At 41.8% G+C, this 22,709-nt stretch overlaps 1 protein-coding gene and 1 long non-coding RNA gene across 4 annotated transcripts; one reads left to right on the top strand and one right to left on the bottom strand.

Moving 5' to 3' along the window:
- Positions 1-724: 724 nt before the first annotated feature.
- On the bottom strand, positions 725-22,223 carry LOC133555053 (mitochondrial glutamate carrier 1-like). Of its 3 annotated transcripts, none has more exons than XM_061904484.1 (9): positions 22,079-22,223; positions 20,906-21,031; positions 9,701-9,756; positions 7,429-7,519; positions 7,215-7,333; positions 4,000-4,195; positions 3,771-3,928; positions 3,620-3,695; positions 725-2,479 (listed from the first exon to the last, which is right to left on the bottom strand). In XM_061904484.1, the coding sequence occupies exons 1-9, from the start codon at positions 22,099-22,101 to the stop codon at positions 2,320-2,322; spliced, it is 1,005 nt and encodes a 334-aa protein (XP_061760468.1). In that variant the 5' UTR covers positions 22,102-22,223; the 3' UTR covers positions 725-2,319. The 3 variants fall into 3 exon arrangements, with proteins under 3 accessions (XP_061760468.1, XP_061760469.1, XP_061760470.1); XM_061904485.1 differs by having other exon boundaries at positions 4,000-4,192; XM_061904486.1 differs by lacking the exons at positions 9,701-9,756; positions 22,079-22,223.
- LOC133555054 (uncharacterized) lies at positions 5,006-6,686 on the top strand. The gene is made up of 3 exons (XR_009807265.1): positions 5,006-5,189; positions 5,517-6,283; positions 6,374-6,686. It is a non-coding gene; the product is annotated as an uncharacterized LOC133555054 (long non-coding RNA).
- Positions 22,224-22,709: the final 486 nt, after the last annotated feature.

Here is a 22,709-nt window from a genome sequence, read left to right as displayed (position 1 = left end):
AGTGAAACCCAATATCTACGTTACATTTAAACTAGCGTAGGTGGTACTGGGAGCAGGTGGGTAAAGTGTTTTGCCCAAGGACACAACGGCAGTGACTAAATGACTAAGATGGCGGAATAGCGGATTGAACCTTGAAACCTTAAGTTGCTGGCAAAGCCACTCTACCAACCGAGCTATACCGCCTCAAAATCATCATAGGTCCCCTTTGCAACATTGCATAAGGAGAATTCTATAAATTCTTGACCTGGAAAAGACTCCAAAATCCAATGAGCTGTTTAGTTACGCTTTAAACAACAGGTTCTGCAAGAGCAGATAACAAGGAGAAGCAGAAACCACAAGGACATTTCCAAATCACTTCAAAAGTGTTCTGAAAATCTTGATGATTAAATTGCTTACACTAAATACTACGCCATGGCATCTGCCACTTTCTAGTTTTACCAAGGGTTAACGGCACTACAGCCATACAGTGTTTGTCAGACTTTGTTTTTTTACTTATTTTGAGGTAATCTCTGACTATATGTAATTGATAACACACCAATATCACAGAATGTCCACTAGGAGGCAGTTTAGGATTATGAAGTGTTAAGAAAATAAGTATTTGAACACCCGGCTATTTTGCAAGTTCTCCCACTTAGAAATCATGGAGGGGTCTGAAATGTTCACGGAAGGTGCATGACCACTGTATGAGAGATAATCAAAAAAGAAAAATCCAGAAATCACAATATATGATTTTTTAACAATTTATTTCTGTGATAAAGCTGAAAATAAGTATTTCAACACAAACATTAATATTTGGTAGAGTAGCCTTTGTTTGCAATTACAGAGGTCAAACGTTTCCTATAGTTCTTCACCAGGTTTGCACAGACTGCAGGAGAGATTTTGGCCCACTCCTCCACACAGATCTTCTCTAGATCAGTCAAGTTTCTGGGCTGTCGCTGAGTAACACAGACTTTCAGCTCCCTCCAAAGATTTTCAGTTGGATTTAGGTCTGGAGACTGGCTAGGCCACTCCGGAACCTTGATATGGTTCTTACGAAGCCACATCTTGGTTTTCCTGGATGTGTGCTTTGGGTCATTGTCATGTTGGAAGATCCAGCCACGACTCATCTTCAATGATCTGACTGGGGGAAGGAGGTTTTTGGCCAAAATCTCACAATACATCGCTGCAGTCACTCTCTCCTTAATACAGTACAGTCGTCCTGTCCCATGAGCAGAAAAACACCCCCAAAGCCTGATGCTACCACCCCCATGCTTCACAATAGGGTTGGTGTTCTTGGGATGGTATGCATCATTCCTCTTCCTCGAAAAACGCATAGTGGAATCATGATCAAAAAGGTACATTTTGGTCTCATCTGTCCACAAAACTTTCTCCCATGACTCCTCTGGATCATCCAAAAGGTCATTGGCAAACTTAAGATGGGCCTTAACATGTGCTGGTTTAAGCAGGGGAACCTTCCGTGCCATGCATGATTTCAAACCATGACGTCTTAGTGTATTACCAACAGTGACCATGGAAACAGTAGTCACAGCCTTTTTCAGGTCATTGACCAAGTCCTGCTGTGTAGTCCTGGGCTGATTCCTCACCTTTCTTAGCATCATTGAGACCCCACGAGGTGATATCTTGCATGGGGGTCCACTCCCATAGAGATTGACCGTCATGTTTAGCTTCTTCCATTTTATAATGACTGCTCCAACAGTGGACCTTTTTTAACAAAGCTGCTTGGCAATTTCTCCAGAGCCCTTTCCATCTTTGTGGAGTTGTACAATTTTGTCTCTGGTGTCTTTGGACAGCTCTTTGCTCTTAGCCATGCTGAATGTTTGGGTCTTACTGATTGTATGGGGTGGACAGGTGTCTTTATGCAGCTAACGACCTCACACAGGTGCATCTGATTCAGGATAATACAGTGGAGTGGAGGAAGGCTTTTAAAGGCGGACTAACAGGTCTTTGAGGGTCAGAATTCTAGCTGATAGACAGGTGTTCAAATACCTATTTTCAGCTGTATCACACAAATAAATTGTTAAAAAATCATGGATTGTGATTTCTGTATTTTTCATTTTAGTTTCTCTTTCATACAGTGGACATGCACCTACCGTGAAAATATCAGACCCCTCCATGATTTCTAAGTGGGAGAACTTGCAAAATAGCAGGGTGTTGAAATACTTATTTTCTTGACTGTAGTTTTTTTTGACATTCTGTAAATCTGATTATGGAGGGAAAGGGGCCCAAGTTAGTTAATCAATAATTCCAGTGGAGGAAATCTGACTTTGAGACCACATAGAGGCGCATTTTGGCCCTTCCATACTTTACACCTAACCTCCCCTATGCAGAGTAGATTTTATAGGGAGTGTAACCGAGCACCATCTCTCCAACTCCAACAAAGTACACCACCTGGGCGATGCCAAAGAGGGGAGCAATGACAAGGGCCCGACAACTTGCCCCCTTGAGGAAAGCAGAGGCTCCCTCTTTTCTCATGATATTTCTGCAATGAAAGGAAACATATGGGATTAGGATTACTTTGGGTCAAGACTTTGTGACATTAATTAGCCAATTCAGCTGCAATGGAACCTCAATTTATAAACCCCTCCTTCTACGAACTTTTAGATTTCACAAACCACACACGGAATAAATAAATAAATAAATAATGTGATAAATGGGTTGTACTTGTATAGCGCTTTTCCACCTTCAAGGTACTCAAAGCGCTTTGACACTACTTCCACATTTACCCATTCACACACACATTCACACACTGATGGAAGGAGCTGCCATGCAAAGCGCTAACCAGCACCCATCAGGAGCAAGGGTGAAGTGTCTTGCTCAGGACACAACGGACGTGACAACGTGGGTACTTGTTGGGGATTGAACAAGGGACCCTCGGGTTTCGCACGGCCACTCTTCCGGTGCGCCACGCCGTCCCTCAATAATAAAATGATGCTTTGGTGTACAAATCATGTTTCCATGTACAAATGTTTTATCCACCCATCAATGGAAGCGCATATCTTGTGGGTAAACTGGTTTATTTATGTTGCCAGAATGCTGCTGTAAGATACGGTGCTGCTTTGTTTGAGTTTTATGTGTTTTGGGCTTTTTAAAATATTTTTCGAGATTTGCTAGCTCAATATGAGTCCAAAGAAAGCAATGGACAAGCGTTGTGTTGTTTGATACATTCAGGAAGTATCCACAGCGTTCTCGACAATGCCATTCCTTTCAACCCCCTCCTTGACAAGGTAGACAGACAAGGTAAAGCAGATTTTATTTATTATTCCTAATCATTGTAACGTAGTTAAAGTTAAAGCTAAGGAGTTTTGTGATTTCCAATTGAGTGCTCCACAGGGCTAGTGACAGTGTGTATGTGTAAGCAAAGCATTGGCATAAGCTTGTTGTGGTATGACTTTGTTATGTTTGTTTGATAAAGAGTACTGTATTGTGTGTTATATTGCGTTCAAAGTGTACAAACATTTACTGAAATATGGACTTTTGTCAAGGCGGGAACCCATTATTAAAATTTACATTCAAACTAGCCTCAATAAACAAACTATCTATTTAGGAACATTGTCAAGTTAATTCAGTTCATAAATCAAAGTTGCATAATATTTCTAAAATGGAAAGGTGTCCACGTTACCTGATACAATCCACCACTCCATTGTAGGTTTCCTCATTAGTTCCTTTTTTGAGGGATTGTAGCCTTGTTTTGACCACTATGTAGGAGAGACAGAAATGCAACCTGAGTTCACGTCACTTAAACGCTTCACTTTGACAAAGATTGCACTGACCGTCACAAGGGCTGACAGCTATCGCGCTAACGGACGCAGCCAAGCAGCCAGACACAAAGGACCAATAGAACGGCACCGAAGGGTTTCCTGATGAGTGCTGGCCCAGCTGGTGTAAATGTGCAAAAAGAGGAAAGTACACAACCGAGAAAGGGATGTCCCTAAGGAGGGGGACAGAAAAGCATGTCAACTGCAGCAATGTAGACTCACGAAGAGTCTGATGTGCCACTACCTCATTAACGTAGCCCCAAGTCCTCTATACAGCCCGGTGATGCCTTTGGTCTTGAGCAGTTCTCTGGTGATCTGTGTGGCTGATACTCTCGTGACCTGAGGCGCAGGGCTGCTGTTATAGGAGCGGCTGGGGACAGCACTGGTTCCACCCATCTTCAGAGCCGTTACCACACTGGGCATCAACCTCTGCTGGGCTGCTGGAGGATGAAGCAAAAGAAGACAATGTCATCGCTATGTCAAAAATAATATGTCATCTATTCAATATATACCGTATTTGTCGGAGTATAAGTCGCTCCGGAGTATAAGTCGCACCGGCCGAAAATGCCTAATGAAGAAGGAAAACAAAGACCAGGTGGACGCGAACTGGCTGGGAAGGAACCCCCCAGACCGCACAGTAGACCCTGCAGGCTACCGGAACGAACTCCAAGACGTCCACAACAGGCAGGGGCAGAAGAAACTCTGCCGCCCAAGTAAGTGCCGTGAATTGTGGATTGATTGATTGATTGATTGATTGATTGATTGATACTTTTATTAGTAGATTGCACAGTTCAGTACATATTCCGTACAATTGACCACTAAATGGTGACACTTGAATAAGTTTTTCAACTTGTTTAAGTTTGGATCCACGTTAATCAATTCATGGACGGTGGGTGGTGGGCTTGCAGGCTCGTGTGTCGTACGCTGGCTGTGTGGTTCTGTGGACAGCAGTGTTAATTTTGTTGACGAAAAATTTTCTTCATAGTTATCGTCAAAAAACTTTTTCCTCTGACTAAAACGAGACAATAACTAAATAAAAAATAATTTACGTGGACTAAGACGATGACGAGGTGTATTGACATATTCGTCAACGAATAAAAACGAGACGAAAATGTCTGCCAGAGACGAGATCCAATCGAAACTCATTTCGTCAGGAAGAGGCGGGAGGAGTTGGGAAGAGAACCAATCAGCGCGACGTGGTCAGGAAGTTACGTAAACGTAGTTTGCGTTTGAGACTGACCCGGGAATGCGCTGCAGAAGACAACATGTCAAGGCCGGGGAGGAAGAGGAGAGAGGACATATGGGGAAATTTTTATATTTGACGTAAAAGATAACAAGACGCAGTGTAAGACATGCAGCGCGAGGATTATGGGGAAAAACACAACAAACTTGAAGCGACATTTACAGTCAAATCCCCCCGAAATCCACACACAGGTAAGCATTTTCCACAACATACAACTCACTCGACGTTATCCCGTTTATTACACGGCTCACTCGTGATATACTAAATTTGAGACATGATTTTCATCAAAATACGACTTGTATCGGGGATGTTTCCGCTGTTTTGCTTTGACTTTCAGAAATTGAAGGGAAAGTTTACATATTACCCTTTAGTCGACTAAATCTACTGTAGTTTTCGTCGACTATAATCTTATGATATTTTGTCAACTAAAACTAGACTAAAACTAAAACAATTTAAATAACTAAATTATGACTAAAACTAAATCAAATTTTGCTGTCAAAATTAACACTGATGGACAGGGGGCCGATTTGGACCCAGGGACCTTCGGCGACCCCCGGAAGTGACCAGAAGGCGGAGCGGGACGGGTACGGCTACGTAGGTCCCGCGAGTGACCGGAGACTGGCAAGGAGAGTGGGCGTGCCCAATACGTTGACGCGGAAACCCTGCCTCGCGTGTAAGTGTGACGTCAGCACCGGTTTAACGTCTCCTTGGTTTTAGATGATTCTATCCCCGTGGCCTGCCTCCATTTTAATTGTGTGTGCAGGAGGACGCCGTGGAAGTGGGCGGAGCCAGGATATAGACCCACTACGTCTGTCGGGACTGTACCCTCACCTTTAGTATTGGTTACCAATTGGTATTTTTAGTGTTGACAATTTGACAGTTTTTCATTTATATTGTAATAAATTGTGAACGAGTATAATCATCTTTCCTTATTTTAAGACAGCTGCTCTCACTACATTGGGTTCTTAATATTTATATTTGTTTTAAGCAACATGTTCATTAGATTTTAATGTTTTACCACTCGGGTCCATCTCACATTCAAATAAGTATAACATATAGAACATGCTGTGTCACGACGCGGAGTCGAACCCGCGTTTCCTCGGCGGCTGGAGGACTCTGTTGACAGTGCATTCAGACTCGCCCTCACTCGTGCTGAGTGCAGCACGCCCAAGCAGCAACAAGCCTGCAGCCTGTCAAGAATCAACACACCTGGATTTGATGAGAGGGAGCAGCATAAAAGCCAGCAGACCCGTGGAACCTTTGCCAGAAAGTCGCTATCTTCTCAGTAAGCATTACGTCTGGCATTCCCTCCCCTGTGCTTTGCTCTTTGCTCTCTCCGAGTCTCCCTTGTTCATGTCCCTTGTGTTTTCCACAGTGACTCCCCTGTCTTCCGTGATCGTAACTTGCCTGTCGACATCCATCCGGATTCCTAGCTGCCTTCCTTGATCCACGACCTCCCTGCTCGGACCCAGACCACGCTGCCTCGCTCCTGCCCCCGACATCTTGCCTGCTCACGAACTGCCTCTTCGCCTTGCCCCTCTGGATTCGACGAAGGATACAACCAACACTCAGACAACAAACCCTGGTAACATTTATATTAATATTACACATAGTCATCACTCATTCACTTGGAGTAGCATACAAACGCCATGTATCATCAAAGGTTTAAATAAACCTTGTGAACCGCAGTTGTGCCCTGGTTGTCGCCTCCTTCCCTCCTCTGTACATAACATTCTGTAAGTTTACCAAACAATCTGTCACTCCTAATTGCTAAATCTGATGAAATCCTATACGTCTAGTCTCTTACGTGAATGAGCTAAATCATATTTGATATTTTACGGTGATGTGTTAATAATTTCACACATAAGTCGCTCCTAAGTATAAGTCGCACCGCCAGCCAAACTATGAAAAAAAACTGCGACTTATAGTCCGAAAAATAAGGTATCTGTGTTTAAATATAGTCCGAAAAATAAGGTATCTGTGTTTAAATATTGATTGGCAACACTAAATGGTCCCTAGTATTTGAATGTGAGTGTGAATGTTGTCTGTCTATCTGTGTTGGCCTGCGATGAGGTGGCGACTTGTCCAGGGTGTACCCCGCCTTCCGTCCGATTGTAGCTGAGATAGGCGCCAGCGCCCCCCGCGACGCCAAAAAGGGAATAAGCGGTAGAAATGGATGGATGGATGGATGGATGTTTAAATACTGACAGCCTTACCAAGCCTGCCAGCATCCTGAAGCTGGATCTTGAGCATCTCCATGGGTGTGGTGACAATGACCTGGCACATCCCGGCGCAGCATCCTGCCAGCATCTCCTTGAACACTGTTAACTTGGCGCTAAGGACACACACATGCACATTTTTCACGATAAAACCGATTTATTGCTGGGTTTTAAGGCTGGATTCAGTCTTTCTCTAGTGGAATATACTCACCCATTTTTGCTTAGCTGGTGGCGAAAGAAGTCGTTGGCAGCGAGTTTGATAGCCTTCTCAGGAGTCACTAGGGTCAGATTTACAGCAGCACCTACAGTGGACATTTTATCATGCTGAGCACATTTGCATCAATTACCTCATTTTCAGAATGAAACATGGTCTATTACTGTTATTACTAGGGGTGTGAAACTTACAAGTCCCGATTAGATTCAGATACTTGGCCTGACAATTTGATTCAAAATCAATTCTTTATGTAAACTAATTTCTCACGATATATTATTTAGTATAAAAATTATAAAACGTTTTCATTATATGTTACAGAATACAGCAGCCCCACTTGCAAGCTCCTATGACACCCACACATATATAACTCCCCTGAAGAGCAGGGAAACCTGCGAAACAGACTTGAAGGGATGAAATAGTCTCCGTGTTTTGCGCCTATGCCATCTCCAACCACCACAAAACACGGAGACTATTTAAACTATTAATGTATATATATATATATATATATATATATATATATATATACTGTATATATATATATATATATTTGTTTTTCTTTTTTTTTCTTTTAATGTTGAAAATTCTGAATCATTTTAGAATTGGTCATAAGAATAGCACTTAGGATGTGGATAAAAAATGTTCAGCACCCCAGGTAATAACTGATGTGTACACAGATATACAGTATTTGAAAGAGTAACTACCCTTTTTATGTAAATGCCAGTATGTAAAACACCTTTTTTTCCTCACACACCCTCTATAGTAGACCTTGAAATTGTATTAATGTATTTAATTTTTTGCAAATGTAATGATATAATTTATTTGACCTAAACTATTGAACATATAAACACTAGATTAGATAGAGCAAACGTATTTCATTTTATCTAGGATGTGTCACTTTATCTATATAAATTGACACCACAGGGGAAAAGCGGTAGAAAATGGATGGATGGATGGATGGACATTAACAATTCTAAAACGAAACAAAATAGACATGGTGATGTGAGGCCCAGTTGAAAGACAAACTCCAGAATGTGTTGATAGATAGATAAATAGATAGATAGATAGATAGATAGATAGCTCGGTATAGCTTGGTTGGTAGAGTGGCCGTGCCAGCAACTTGAGGGTTGCAGTGCAGGTTCGATTCCCGCTTCCGCCATCCTAGTCACTGCCGTTGTGTCCTTGGGCAAGACACTTTACCCACCTGCTCTCAGTGCCACCCACACTGGTTTAAATGTAACTTAGATATTGGGTTTCACTATGTAAAGGGCTTTGAGTCACTAGAGAAAAGCGCTATATAAATATAATTCACTTCATTTCACTTCACTCTCCTTATAGATAGATAGATGGAAGGACGGACGGACGGATGGATAGATAGATAAATAGTACTTTATTGATTCCTTCAGGAGAGTTCTCTGAGGAAAATTTTGGAGTACTGGACCAATGTCATTTCCAAGAATGTTCTTTTTGGAAGGGAAACTGCAGCTAAGATAGCACATGTGTAAACGTGGCTGAGAAACATGCAGAAACTTGGCCTGCAGCACCTTAGAAAGAAGCTGCCCGATGGGTGCCTCACCTGGCAGGCGGTGAACATAAACCATTACAAAAACAACTACCTGCTGTAAAAGTGTCAATAACATATGCTAAATAATCTGCTACTTGTAGGTGAAGGCTCAAGGCAATGAGATCCTCAAGAAAGTACTGCCGATGCACAAACCTTCTAACCTTCTTTAACCTCAGTCTGACAGACCTGAGTTGTCTTTGCCTTATGCCAGCATTACCTATTTAAGGTAAACAAAACCTATCTCTTGTATTAAAAGGACACCGCTAAAGTCATGTCTGACTCGACTGCTACCGCATTGACGAATATGATTCGATGTAATGCACACCTGACAACTTCGTAAAAGTGCCATCTTTGGAGCAACAAAAAAACAGACATTACCATGAGAATGGCTTCACTACTTACTACCTCATTTGAGTCCAGCTGACATTAGAGATGATTGATTTAGGATAATTGGCAACATTAAATTGGCCCTAGTGTGTGAATGTGAGTGGGATTGTTGTCTGTCTATCTGTGTTGGCCCTGCGATGAGGTGGTGACTTGTCTAGGGTGTAAATCGCCTTCCGCCCGAATGCAGCTGAGATAGGCTCTAGCACCCACCGCGACCCCAAAAGGGATAAGCGGTAGAAAAAAGGATGGATGGATGATTTACAACACATTTTGTTTTCACACAGTCAACAAATGGACATTTAAAGAATAAATGAGGATTACCTCTGTACATGCCAAAGTAACCTTCGGATTTAACGGTCTTTATTAGGCAGTCCATCCTGGTAGAAAAGAAAAAGAATTAATTTCAGGAGGTAAAGGGAGGTTAAGAAATTACATGACAAATACAGTGGCTATAATAATAATAATAATACATTTTATGAGTGACTCGAAGCGCTTTACATAGAGAATTATACATTATTATACATTCCATTGGTTTTGGTAAGATACATCCATAGCCGCAGCTGCCCTGAGGTATACAGACTGATACTTAGCTGCAAAGTTGCGCCTATGGCATCTCCAACCACCAAAAAAAATTAATTCACTTTCTTACACTAGTGCGGGTAGCAATCAAACCGAGGTAGGTCCAGTGCCTTACCCGAGGACACAACGGTAGTGACTCGAAAAGTGGAAGCTGGATTCATACTAGAAACCCTCAAGTAAATGTACATTTCAGGGGCGTCACTAGACGTAATACTGTACTGGGGCACACCTGGGGCACAAATAATTCATGTGCGTGTGCAAAGCGCGCAAGCAAAAACATTTTTTAGCACTTATTTATCATAAAAAATACATAAATAGTGCTTTAAACTATGAAATCATATCAGATTATGTTGTATGGATCTTTGATTAACCACCTGAAATTAACTAATGCATTTGACCTACTTGTGCACTTTTTTACTCCAGACTTCTAAACTGCAACTGGTAAAAGCAAAAAGGAAGAGCAATGAATCTTTTTGAAATATATATTGCAGTAATCTTCTGCAAATTTAACATCTACAAAAGTAAAACAAAAAATAAAGCGCCCCTACATCTCTGGGTTCTTTTATATTATTTAATTTCCATTTACGGCAATGTGGCTAATCCTATTTCAGATACACAAAACTATAAAATATACACAAAACAATAAAGCCACAGTAGTAGAATAAATGAACAACTGTTGTGTGTCTGTTCAGGGAATCATTTTCTGGGAAGTAAACTGTATTTTTGCAAAGTGGTCAATCACTCTGGACAGACATGGAAATATTACAGTAACTGTTATACAGTTGACCAGTGGTTCCCAACTGCTGGGTCGTGACATAAAAGTGGATTGTGTGTCATTTTCAGTGAGTCGCTGTCAGATGTGTGCATGAAAAAAATAAAAGTTTAGAGAGAAGAAAATCAGATTGTGGCAACAAAACCAGATATTTTTAGCCATTTTTCTAGTGTCTATTAGTGAGTATTTTAGCAAAAGGCAAACCGACTAACAAGTTGGAGGAGGACTCAGGACAGACATGGAAATATATTTTTAAAAAATCTAAATGGGGCAACAAAACCCGATATTTTCAGCAATCTTTCTGAAAGCAAATACAGAAATGTTACTATTTTTTCTGGAAAGAAAACCAGATGCTTTAGCTGTAGCCATTTTTCTGGTGACAAAACAAGATTATTTTACTCAAAGTCACACCGATTAACAAGACAAGTCTACTATGCTATTTGTCTGTGAAATAAACTTGAATGATTTAAAAAATTTGGCTCACGACTTGATGATATGGAAAAAAAAAATTCTTCCTGAAGATAAACCATTTTAGAAGAACTCAACTCACACATGCTTACTCCAAATCATCATTGATGCAGAACCAGCAGACAATAACCAACATTATGTTTCATGTTCATTGGAAATTCCCCCGACAGCTCGCACAGCAAATGAATATGTTTGTCTTGATACAAGGAATAATGTTAGCTAACTTAGCATCAACTTAATTAATATGTCTGTCTTGATAAAAGGAATAACGTTAGCTAATTTAGCATCAACTTAGGACAATGATGTTGCCTGGCCAGCTAGGACTTCACTTACATCTCTCATTTCTGCTGCTTCTTCTCTTCTGCGGGCGAATAACTTTCTTAAATCCATCTAGGAGTTACAGTTTGAGTCAAATCAAAATCAAAATAATGTAATTAACAAATTGTTGTTGGCTAACGTTACCTTCCTCACGCAGTGATTCGCATCCCGCCTCTCTCTCTCTCTCTCTCTCTCTCTCTCTCTCTCTCTCTCTCTCTCTCTCTCTCTCTCTCTCTTTCTCGCTCTCTCTCTCTCTCAACTGAAGTCTCTATCCACATGTGAATAAATTACCATATTAAATAGCCATGTGCTCATTGTTACGAATACAGTAGCCATCAATTACCATACTAAGTAATATGTTCGCTGGTGTCTATGTTATGTAGACTTAAAACTCAGAAGCGTTTTTTTTATTGGTGAAATTTTCACTGGGGCACTGCAGATTAACAGTGGGGCACATGCCCCAGTGAAATATGTCTGGCGACGCCCCCGGTACATTCTATTAATTTTTCACAGATAAAAATCACAAACTGCTGGACAAAAGGTGAATTAAAACAAACAAATACATTAAAACAACAGGGGCAAGATCATAAAAAGGATTTAAAAAAGTTAAAAAGACCATTGACTAAAAGCTTTTCTGAAAAGCGAAGTTTTCAATTGTTTTTAAAAGAGTCAAAACAGTCAAGCACACATAGACTGGTGCAAGTCATTCCAGATGCTGGGAGCTACAGCCTGAAATGTCAGGTCTCCCTGGTTATTAAAATTAGTTTTGGAGATCTTTAGGAGACCTTTGCCTGAAAACCAAAGGATGCGCCCTGAAGTGTAGGGGAACAACAAATCAGTGATATACTGAGAGGACACACTGTTAAATTTTGTCTCTGCTGTTGTGTTTCTGCTCTTGCCATTTTTTTCTCTCTCTCGTGAAGTTTGACATTCCACTGGCTCGAGGAGACTGGCCACACCTAAATCCCAAAAACATGGTAGCTATTTAGGCTGAGTGGCGATAGCTGGTTAGTACCGATACCTCACAAGTTATTCTCTGATGTCCATTATCTACACAACCTTCTCAACCGTGCTTCTAAGTACCTTGTCCACATCAGGTCTGCCAGTCTCCAACTTGCCAGAGACACCTTGTTTTGTATTCACCATCAATTTTGATTGTTTTTTCACCTCAACATTAAAGAGGTAATGACTGTTTGATGGTTTCAGTCTCTGCCTTTTTTGAGATCCACACTTACGATTCCTGACGGAAGGTGTCGGTCAGATTATGGATCTCGAAGAAATTAAACATTTTGAACAAGCCTCCTGAGGTCTGGCGCGATGCATCGGCCAGCAGGAGGACCATTAGATTGGGGCTACAAACTGTCGGAATGACAAGACACATTGATGGTCCAACTCAACACCCTGCTTGCTGGCGTCCTGCCTACCACAAGCTCTACTGCCGCCCCTTCGGGAAGTCCGAGCGCTCAGATAAAACGAGCCAACGCAGCCGTCTGCTCTCAGCTATTTTGAGAGGTTCTCCGGCAGAAAGTGACAATGTGATAGTGAATGTGGAGCTGTGTAGATGGATACGCGGTTTGAAGAGGAAGAGATGGATTGATCGAATATGCCCACAACTCCGTCATCTGCTCTGCCACAGGTCTAACACCTTTCCATGCAGCATATGTGTACCAGCCTCCAGTTTTTTCCTCACTGGAATCAGACGCCAATGCGAGCGGAACCAATGCCTCGCTAACCTTTGTTGCGTCCCCACACCACATTACCAGGTGGGACAAACTGTGTGGTGTTTTCCTGGGACCTAGCCCTCGCTATAGACCAGTGGTTCCCAAAGTGGGCAGTACCGCCCCCCAGGGGGTGGTGGAAAGATCTGGGGGGGCGGTGAGGAAGAAGGGGGCGGTAGGGGGGCGGCAGTCCGAAGTCGCAGTCAGAAGTTTGAACGTTTGTTTGACGATTTGTACACAACACGTGCAGCAGGACGAGTCAGTGGACGACGCATCAGGGTCCGGTTACCACACGCCACTCTGGCCCAGTCAGATCCGACAGCATAGACTACAAAAGCAAAAGCTCATGTTTGTAATTTCAAGCATGTAATGTTCAGAATTTTATCTTATAATAAAAACCGCATTCTGGCGGTCAACATCATCTTGAGTTCAAGTCAACATGAAATTGGGGACTCGCCAGAACGCGCCGTGTTGTGTTGTGTTGAGCTGGTTAGGGTGGTGCATTCACTAATATATATTGTTACGAATGTATATGACTTTGTACCTGTGTGTGCATGTGTGTGTGTGTGTGTGTGTGCATATATGCGTGTTCGCGCGTGTGTCATTGTGTGGGTGGCGAGGGTGGCGTGCCTTAGATCACGTCCGCCACCATTTTCTGTGAGTAAATGGAAGAAAATGAATACGTGAGAGGGTAAATTGCTTTTCATACCTTCAATGTTGTCATTTTTGTCTTTAAGTAGGCCTATTTATGAAATGCGATAAAATGCTGTATTTTACATGGTTTTATTTTTTTGTTCCAGAATAAAGTATGGCCTTGGTACAGCAAACAAAAAAGAAGTGTCGGCAATATAGTGTGGAATATCTGAAATATGGATTTGTCGCAGCACCACACAACCAACAGCAACCAATGTGTGATAGAGTGTTTTCAAATGAAGCTATGAAACCTTCGAGGCTTTTGGAACATTTGAAGAAAATGCACTCTGATAAAGCAGACAAAAAGCAGAGGAAGAACTGATTTCAATTCAAAATGACATTGAGCTAAGGCCAAAGTTCAAAAAGTCATATCAAGATTTTTGGTTACAAAAAAAAATCTCTGACTGCTATCAAGTGATGTGGAACAAGGTCAAGATGTACTTTATTGCCTTCCCAACATCATATTTAGTAGAACGGGGCTTCAGTGCAGTCGCCTTGCTTCTTTCCAAGCAAAGAAACCGACTGAAAATTACTGACCGCGGGGATCTACAACTTCTTCTTAGTGAGTTCCAGCCTGATGTTGAGAAGCTTATGTCCCTGCACCGAGCACATCCATCCCATTAATATTAAGTGTGAGACAATGAAGGTTACTGGTGGAATGTTTATTTACCATTCTATATTGCTGAAACAGTTAAAACTGCAAAAAAATAAATTGGTTTACTAAATTGGGTTTTATTTGTGAAATACACATTTGTGTTTAACCTTTCTCTTTTGAAATTGCACCATACCAAATATCAAGAAAGAGGTGTTTGTTTCCATATGTGTCTGTGGGGGGGGGGGGGGGGGGGGGGGGGGGGGGGGTGATTCACTGGGGAGCCAAGGGGGCAGCCTGCAAAAGTTTGGGAACCATTGCTATAGACCATATTGTCAAGATCATCAACCGTGCTGCAATTAAACTCTGCCTTCCCAAATCCCTCGAGTGCAACTTGATCATTCGTGTCTTCCGCCTCAAGCCAGTAACCCCAAGCTCAATCTGCCCTCCGTAGGTGCTCACTCCTCCCCCGTGGCTGGTCGAAGGTCACCCTGCATTTACGGTCAAAGCCATCTTTAATGTGAGAAGAAGGGAAGGGGCAGGGATTTTCAGGACCTGGTTGATTGGGAAGGGTACGATCCCGAGGATGGATTGCAAGGTTTTTCAGACAGGCCTAGTAAGATGCGATGCAGGAGGCGTACGTATATGGCAGGGTACTGTTAGATTATGTCCCTGCTGTTGAGTTTCCATTCTCCTCGCCTGATTTTTCTCTCTCTCCTACAGTTTGACATGCCACTGGCCCCAGGAGTCTGGCCACACCTCATCTCAATTAGTTGCCGGCTATTTAGGCTGAGTGGCGACAACTGGTTAACACCGTCACTGCACAAGTTGTTCCTTGACATTCATGATTTAGACGGTCTTTTCGACCACGCTTCTCGTAACCTTGTCCACGTCGGTCCATCTTGCCAGACGCACCTTAGTTTTTGTATTCACCTACGTTTATTCAGAGTGTGTTTTTTTTTAGTTTTTTTGCCTCAATTACTTTTTGTTGTCTTTTCATCTTAACATTAAAGAGGTGATGACTGTCAGCTGGTTTCCGTCTTTGCATGTTTTGAGTTCTACACTCACGATTCCTGACACCCACCATGCTACACATGAAAATTCAGGATTTAAATCTTAAACTCAATGGGAAATTTGACTGAAAGCCAATGAGGTCTTAATAGAATGGCGGAAGTGTGGGCTCTTCAGAGCGCACCAGTCAAAAGTTTGGCAGCTGCATTCTACAGAGTATTAAGTCTCTTTAGAGTTGACTTGTTAATTAAAATGAAAACACAATTAAAATAGTCAAGGCGTGACGAGATGAACGCATGAATGATGATTTTGAGATCAGATTTTGACGAAAAAAAATTCTCACTTCAGAGCTATTTCCCATGTGATTAACACAAGATTCTGGACGGCTGCTCGACCCTCTGATCCACGCTGTTGGTATCTTAACTTAAGAGGGCCCCAACTTAAGAGTGTTTTGAGATAAGAGCTGTCTCTCTGTTAATTGTTATGCTTTAAGTTTCAAGCAAAAATTTCAGTTACAAAATCTTATTTCCCATCCCTACCGTGGCAGTCCACTCTACAATGCTTCATGTACATTACTATTGTATTACTTTATAAAACTATCGCAGTTGTAAGTAGTAAATTGTATTGTATAATTAGTTTACAATATTTATTATCTAAAAGTTTCCTAAAATTGTGTTGTTTTATGGGGCAAGCACATATTAGATTGTTTTAAATCAATTTCAATTAGCGACGTTGATTTAAAAAACACGTTTTTTGAAGATTATATTTGGAAACAGAGGACGTGGTGTCCTCCAGAACAAAGAGGAATATAAACATTCGGATAGTTATGGGCGCAACGTTCAAAAGCCAGCATCTGTGATGGTATGGGGGTGTATTAGTGCCCAAGGCATAGGAACTTAAAAGACCTAACCTCGATCCTGACCTCATGGTAAACTACCGACCGGTGTCTCACCTTCCCTTTATTTCAAAAATCCTCGAAAAAATTGTTGCGGAGCAATTAAATGAACACTTAGCGTCTAACAATCTATGTGAAACCTTTCAATCCGGTTTCAGGGCAAATCACTCCACGGAGACAGCCCTCGCAAAAATGACTAATGATCTATTGCTAACGATGGATTCTGATGCATCATTTATGTTGCTGCTCCTCGATCTTAGCGCTGCTTTCGATACCGTCGATCATAATATTTTATTAAAACGTATCAAAACACGAATTGGTATGTCCGACTTAGCCCTGTCTTGGTTTAACTCTTATTTTACTGATAGGATGCAGTGTGTCTCCCATAACAATGTGACCTCGGACTACGTTAAGGTAACGTGTGGAGTTCCCCAGGGTTCGGTCCTTGGCCCTGCACTCTTCAGCATCTACATGCTGCCGCTAGGTGACATCATACGCAAATACGGTGTTAGCTTTCACTGTTATGCTGATGACACCCAACTCTACATGCCCCTAAAGCTGACCAACACGCCGGATTGTAGTCAGCTGGAGGTGTGTCTTAATGAAATTAAACAATGGATGTCCGCTAACTTTTTGCAACTCAACGCCAAAAAAACGGAAATGCTGATTATCGGTCCTGCTAGACACCGAACTCTATTTAATAATACAACTCTAACATTTGACAACCAACCAATTAAACAAGGCGACACGGTAAAGAATCTGGGTATTATCTTCGACCCAACTCTCTCCTTTGAGGCAAACATTAAAAGCGTTACTAAAACGGCCTTCTTTCATCTCCGCAATATCGCTAAAATTCGCTCCATTCTGTCCACTAAAGACGCTGAGATTATTATCCATGCGTTTGTTACGTCTCGTCTCGATTACTGTAACGTATTATTTTCGGGTCACCCCATGTCTAGCATTAAAAGATTACAGTTGGTACAAAATGCGGCTGCTAGACTTTTGACAAGAACAAGAAAGTTTGATCACATTACGCCTGTACTGGCTCACCTGCACTGGCTTCCTGTGCACTTAAGATGTGACTTTAAGGTTTTACTACTTACGTATAAAATACTACACGGTCTAGCTCCATCCTATCTTGCCGATTGTATTGTACCATATGTCCCGGCAAGAAATCTGCGTTCAAAGGACTCCGGCTTATTAGTGATTCCCAAAACCCAAAAAAAGTCTGCGGGCTGTAGAGCTTTTTCATTTCGGGCTCCAGTACTCTGGAATGCCCTCCCGGTAACAGTTCGAGATGCCACCTCAGTAGAAGCATTTAAGTCTCACCTTAAAACTCATTTGTATACTCTAGCCTTTAAATAGACTCCCTTTTTAGACCAGTTGATCTGCCGTTTCTTTTCCTTTTCTTCTATGTCCCACTCTCCTTTGTGGAGGGAGTCCGGTCCAATCCGTCGGCCATGTACTGCTCGCCTGCGTATCGGCTGGGGACATCTCTGCGCTGCTGATCCGCCTCCGCTTGGGATGGTTTCCTGCTGGCTCCGCTGTGAACGGGACTCTCGCTGCTGTGTTGGATCCGCTTTGGACTGGACTCTCGCGACTGTGTTGGATCCATTATGGATTGAACTTTCACAGTATCATGTTAGACCCGCTCGACATCCATTGCTTTCCTCCTCTCCAAGGTTCTCATAGTCATCATTGTCACCGACGTCCCACTGGGTCATTATTGTCACCGATGTCCCACTGGGTGTGAGTTTTCCTTGCCCTTATGTGGGCCTACCGAGGATGTCGTAGTGGTTTGTGCAGCCCTTTGAGACACTAGTGATTTAGGGCTATATAAGTAAACATTGGTTGATAAAACAAGAATGGGAAAGAATTCCACTTTCAAAGCTTCAAATATTAGTAGTTTCCTTAGTTTCCAAACGTTTATTGAGTGTTGTTAAAAGAAAAGGTGATATAACACAGTGGTGAACATGCCCTTTGCCAACTACTTTCGCCCATGTTGCAGCCATGAAATTTTAAGTTAATTATTATTTGCAAAAAAAAAAAATAAAGTTTCTCAGTTTGAACATCCAATATCTTGTCTTTGTAGTGCATTCAATTGAATGTGGGTTGAAAAGGATTTGCAAATATTTCTATTCAGTTTATATTTACATCCAACACAATTTCCCAACTCATATGGAAACGGGGTTTGCATCAGGGTGCCTTAAAACTAATTTTTTTGGACCCAGCCACACACAAAGAAGTTGTAGACTCTCATGCTTTTCTAAGTTTTTATCTGTTTTGTCGTGTAGAAAGGACATCTGGAGCATAGTTTGACATGTCTGGGAACTCCAGGGACGTATAGTCCTTTATATCACTCAACAAATCATTTTGTGATAAAATATAGAGATCTATTCCATTGGGGAATTTTTTTTCTTTTTGCCCGTATCTGCTTCTTGCAGGAAGATCTCGGCGCCTTGAGCACCAGTCTTTTTGACTTCTGGTAAGATGTCACTTGGCAGACTACGAGTATTACCGGAATCAGAGCAATACCGGAATCACCAGTTACAGCAAAATAAGTATACAGTCACCCAGTACTTTACTATTGACCTGCCAAACACGACATATTAAAATATTTAAATACTGCTGGCAAGAGCAGCAACAGCAGGAATGAATTTCTTGCGCTGTCAGAATGACTTCGCTAGAGAATTTGATTCATGAACTAACACCAATATAACAAATGTGTGTCAACACAGCATCCATCCATTTTCTACCGCTTGTCCCTTTTTGGGGTCGCTGGGGGTGCTGGAGCCTATCTCAGGTGCATTCGGGCGGAAGGCGGAGTACACCCTGGACAAGTCGCCACCTCATTGCAGGGCCATCACATTTAGACAGACAACATTCACACTCACATTCACACACTAGGGACGATTTAGTGTTGCCAATCAACCTATCCCCAGGTGCATGTCTTTGGAAGTGGGAGGAAGCCGGAGTACCGGCAGGAAACCACAATCGAAACATTGGTAAAATGACTTAATACACTTCTCGTTAAAGGCCTACTGAAATAAGATTTTCTTATTTAAACGGGGATAGCAGGTCAATTCTATGTGTCATACTTGATCATTTCGCGATATTGCCATATTTTTGCTGAAAGGATTTAGTAGAGAACATCTACGATAAAGTTCGCAACTTTTGGTGCTGATAAAAAAGCCTCGCCTTTACCGGAAGTCGCAGACGATGACGTCACAAGGGTGAGGGCTCCTCACGTCCTCACATGGTTTTTAATGGGAGCCTCTAGCAGCAAGAGCTATTCGGACCGAGAAAACGACAATTTCCCCATTAATTTGAGCGAGGATAATAGATTTGTGGATGATGATATTGATAGCGAAGGACTAGAAAAAAAATTAAAAATTAAATTAAATTAAAAGCGACGGCTCCAGGCGGCGGCAGTGTGAACATTTCAGATGTAATTAGACACATTTACTGGGATAATTCTGGAAGATCCTTTATCTGCTTATTGTTTTAATAGTGTTTTAGTGAGATTTTAAAGCCATACCTCGAGGTCGGATGGCTGCGGTGAACACGCAGTGTCTCAGAGAGAAGCCAAGGAGCCAAGCTCACAGCTGCCTTTTAAACAGCTACTGCAGGAGGACGAATAATCCAATGATGTATATATCACAATTTTCCCATCCAAAAACATGCTGGTTGACGTAGAGAAACATGTTCGCTTGACCGCTCTGTGTTAAAAACAAAGAAACATCGGCTGTGTCTCGGTTTCTGAGGACAGCTGCAATACACCGCTTTCCACCAACAGCATTGTTCTTTATAGTCTCCATTATGAATTGAACGAATTGCAAAAGATTCAGCAACACAGATGTCCAAATTACTGTGTAATTATGCGATGAAAAGAGACGACTTTTAGCCGTAACTGGTGCTGAGCTAATATTTCCTGACAGTCCGTGACGTCACGTGCACGCGTCTCCGCGACGTTATCAACAAGAAACTTCGCGGGAAATTTAAAATTGCAATTTAGTCAACTAAACCGGCCGTATTGGCACGTGTTGCAATGTTAATATTTCATCATTGATGTATAAACTATCTAACTAGACTACGTGGTCGGTAGTAGTGGGTTTCAGTAGGCCTTTAACACCTATTTCACTGTCTGATTCACTCTCACTAAGGGGTCCAAAAATCACTAGATTATACATTTGGTTTTTCCACTTTTGTACATCTTCACCATGTATTTTTGATTTATAACACCAGACACCAAACTGTGTCTATCTCGTTCTCTCACGGGGTGAACATGCAAACTCCACACAGAAAGATCCCGAGCCCGGGATTGAACTCAGAAATACTCAGGACCTTCGTAATGTGAGGCACATGCACTAATCCCTAGCCACCGTGCTGCCTGTCAACACATAATGAATGAACAGGGCTGCACAAGTTTTAGAGGTTCAGGTATCCTGTCATGTCTCTGTTGCTATGTGGGGTTTCTTACATATTCCTGTAAAGTTGCTGACTTCTTTGCTGGTTCTGCAGGCGAGTCTTTGCCAGGTCGATTGGGAACACACAGGTGACTCCAACCATGCCGGCAATCCCCCCGTTGATCAGTTTAGCCGGAAGGCTGGAGAATGAAGAACTTCATTCAAATACCAGACATTGCTGTTGCTACTACATACTGTACATACTGTAAAGTGTGACTCTGTAGTTATGTAACTTCAGCTCTCCCGTCCAAAGGCAACACCCAGTAACTCAATTTTGATCAAAACTGAGCTGATAATAATTTTGGAGTTCCTAGGTGATATGCTTTACATTAGTGTATGCGATATTGTAATTTGTTCCGTAAGTAAGCTGTTACGCGCATGGCAGGACCTAGCAACTACCACATAACCGCGTAGATACAACAGAAAAACTATGATCTCAAGGGACCAATCGAAGCTTCTTTGTCAATCGCCTTATTGTCTTTAATGAGACATTTGCACGAATGGGGCCGACGGTCAACTTGATTATGTGATATTATGGCACGAGGGGATATTTGGAAGATTGGCCCAGGACGTTGCAAGCACCTTCATTAAATGTATTGTTCTTGGTTCTTCCCCTTGCATACTCTTTTGGGCAGATAACTGTGGAGGTCAAAATAAAAACTGGACGCTCTTGCCCAATGTGCAAACGCAGAATGGGGCTCACCCGAGATTATGATAAAATATCTGGAGAAAGGGCACACGTTCATGAGAGCAGATTCAATCCATGGCTCAATCGGCAAGAAAATGAAAGCTCAAGAAAACATCTATACGTTTGATGACTTTGTAGATCTTTGTAAGACAGCATCAAGATAGATTGGTTTTCCTTTGTTTTCTGAAAATCAGCTAGAAGTGAGTTACTAGGTTTTGCCTTTAGACGGGAGAACTGATTAAACTATAAAATCATTGACGCAGCAAGATCAAAGACAATTTGAGAATGGCTATGAATGGGTTTGCAAAAACATTGTGAACAAATGTAAATAACCTGACATATCAACGTAATACTACATATTAAATAAGGCATCCCCTATTATTAGCTATGAAAATTGAACAAACCAAATTTCCTTCATATTTTACACAAACAAATCATGTATTATTATAATATACCACATAATCTGACATGAAAACATATATTAGAAACAGGTTCCTACCTAATCTGCTGCTGTTGAGCCATGGTTTCTGTGGTGTTGAAGGTCGCAAAAGCCCAATGATGGAGGGAAAGCAGGCTGAGGCGCCACAGCAGAGACACTGAGAAGACAGGTGGTATGTATTTATAGAGACTCCAACTGAGCTCATTCAGAGTGAAATCCGACTCTCATCACTCTGCAGTCTCCACCCAAGTCAAAAAAGCACAATCATAGATATCACCTGTAACTTTGTGCACATCCATCAGTGGAATGTAGTTTGTTCGGTTAAGTCCATAAATAGTACAATAAATATTTCCAAAGTAATGAAAAATAATTGTTACAAAGTAATTACAAAATTGGACAACAGATTAAGGACTTTAGTACCATATATGGTTATGGTATCAGTTTATTGAGTACATGTAAGTGTCGCTTCTTCTACCACTCCTAATGGAAGAAAAGAGATGGCCAAGAATGTGTAGGTTTGCCAGAAAAAGTGAACCAGTTGAGCTCGCCTCAGGGAAGTCAAAGTGTGCCTGATGCAATAACGTGCATACGTGTCCAAGTCATTAAACTTTCTCCCGTATCCACAAAGGCAGTGCTGGCTAATTTTACGCCCTGGGCAAACCACCCCATCCCTGAAAAAGACTTACCGCCA

Source organism: Nerophis ophidion, linkage group LG06, assembly GCF_033978795.1.
Source record: "Nerophis ophidion isolate RoL-2023_Sa linkage group LG06, RoL_Noph_v1.0, whole genome shotgun sequence".
Taxonomy (NCBI): Eukaryota; Metazoa; Chordata; class Actinopteri; order Syngnathiformes; family Syngnathidae; genus Nerophis; species Nerophis ophidion.
This window is presented reverse-complemented; position numbering and strand designations above follow the sequence as displayed.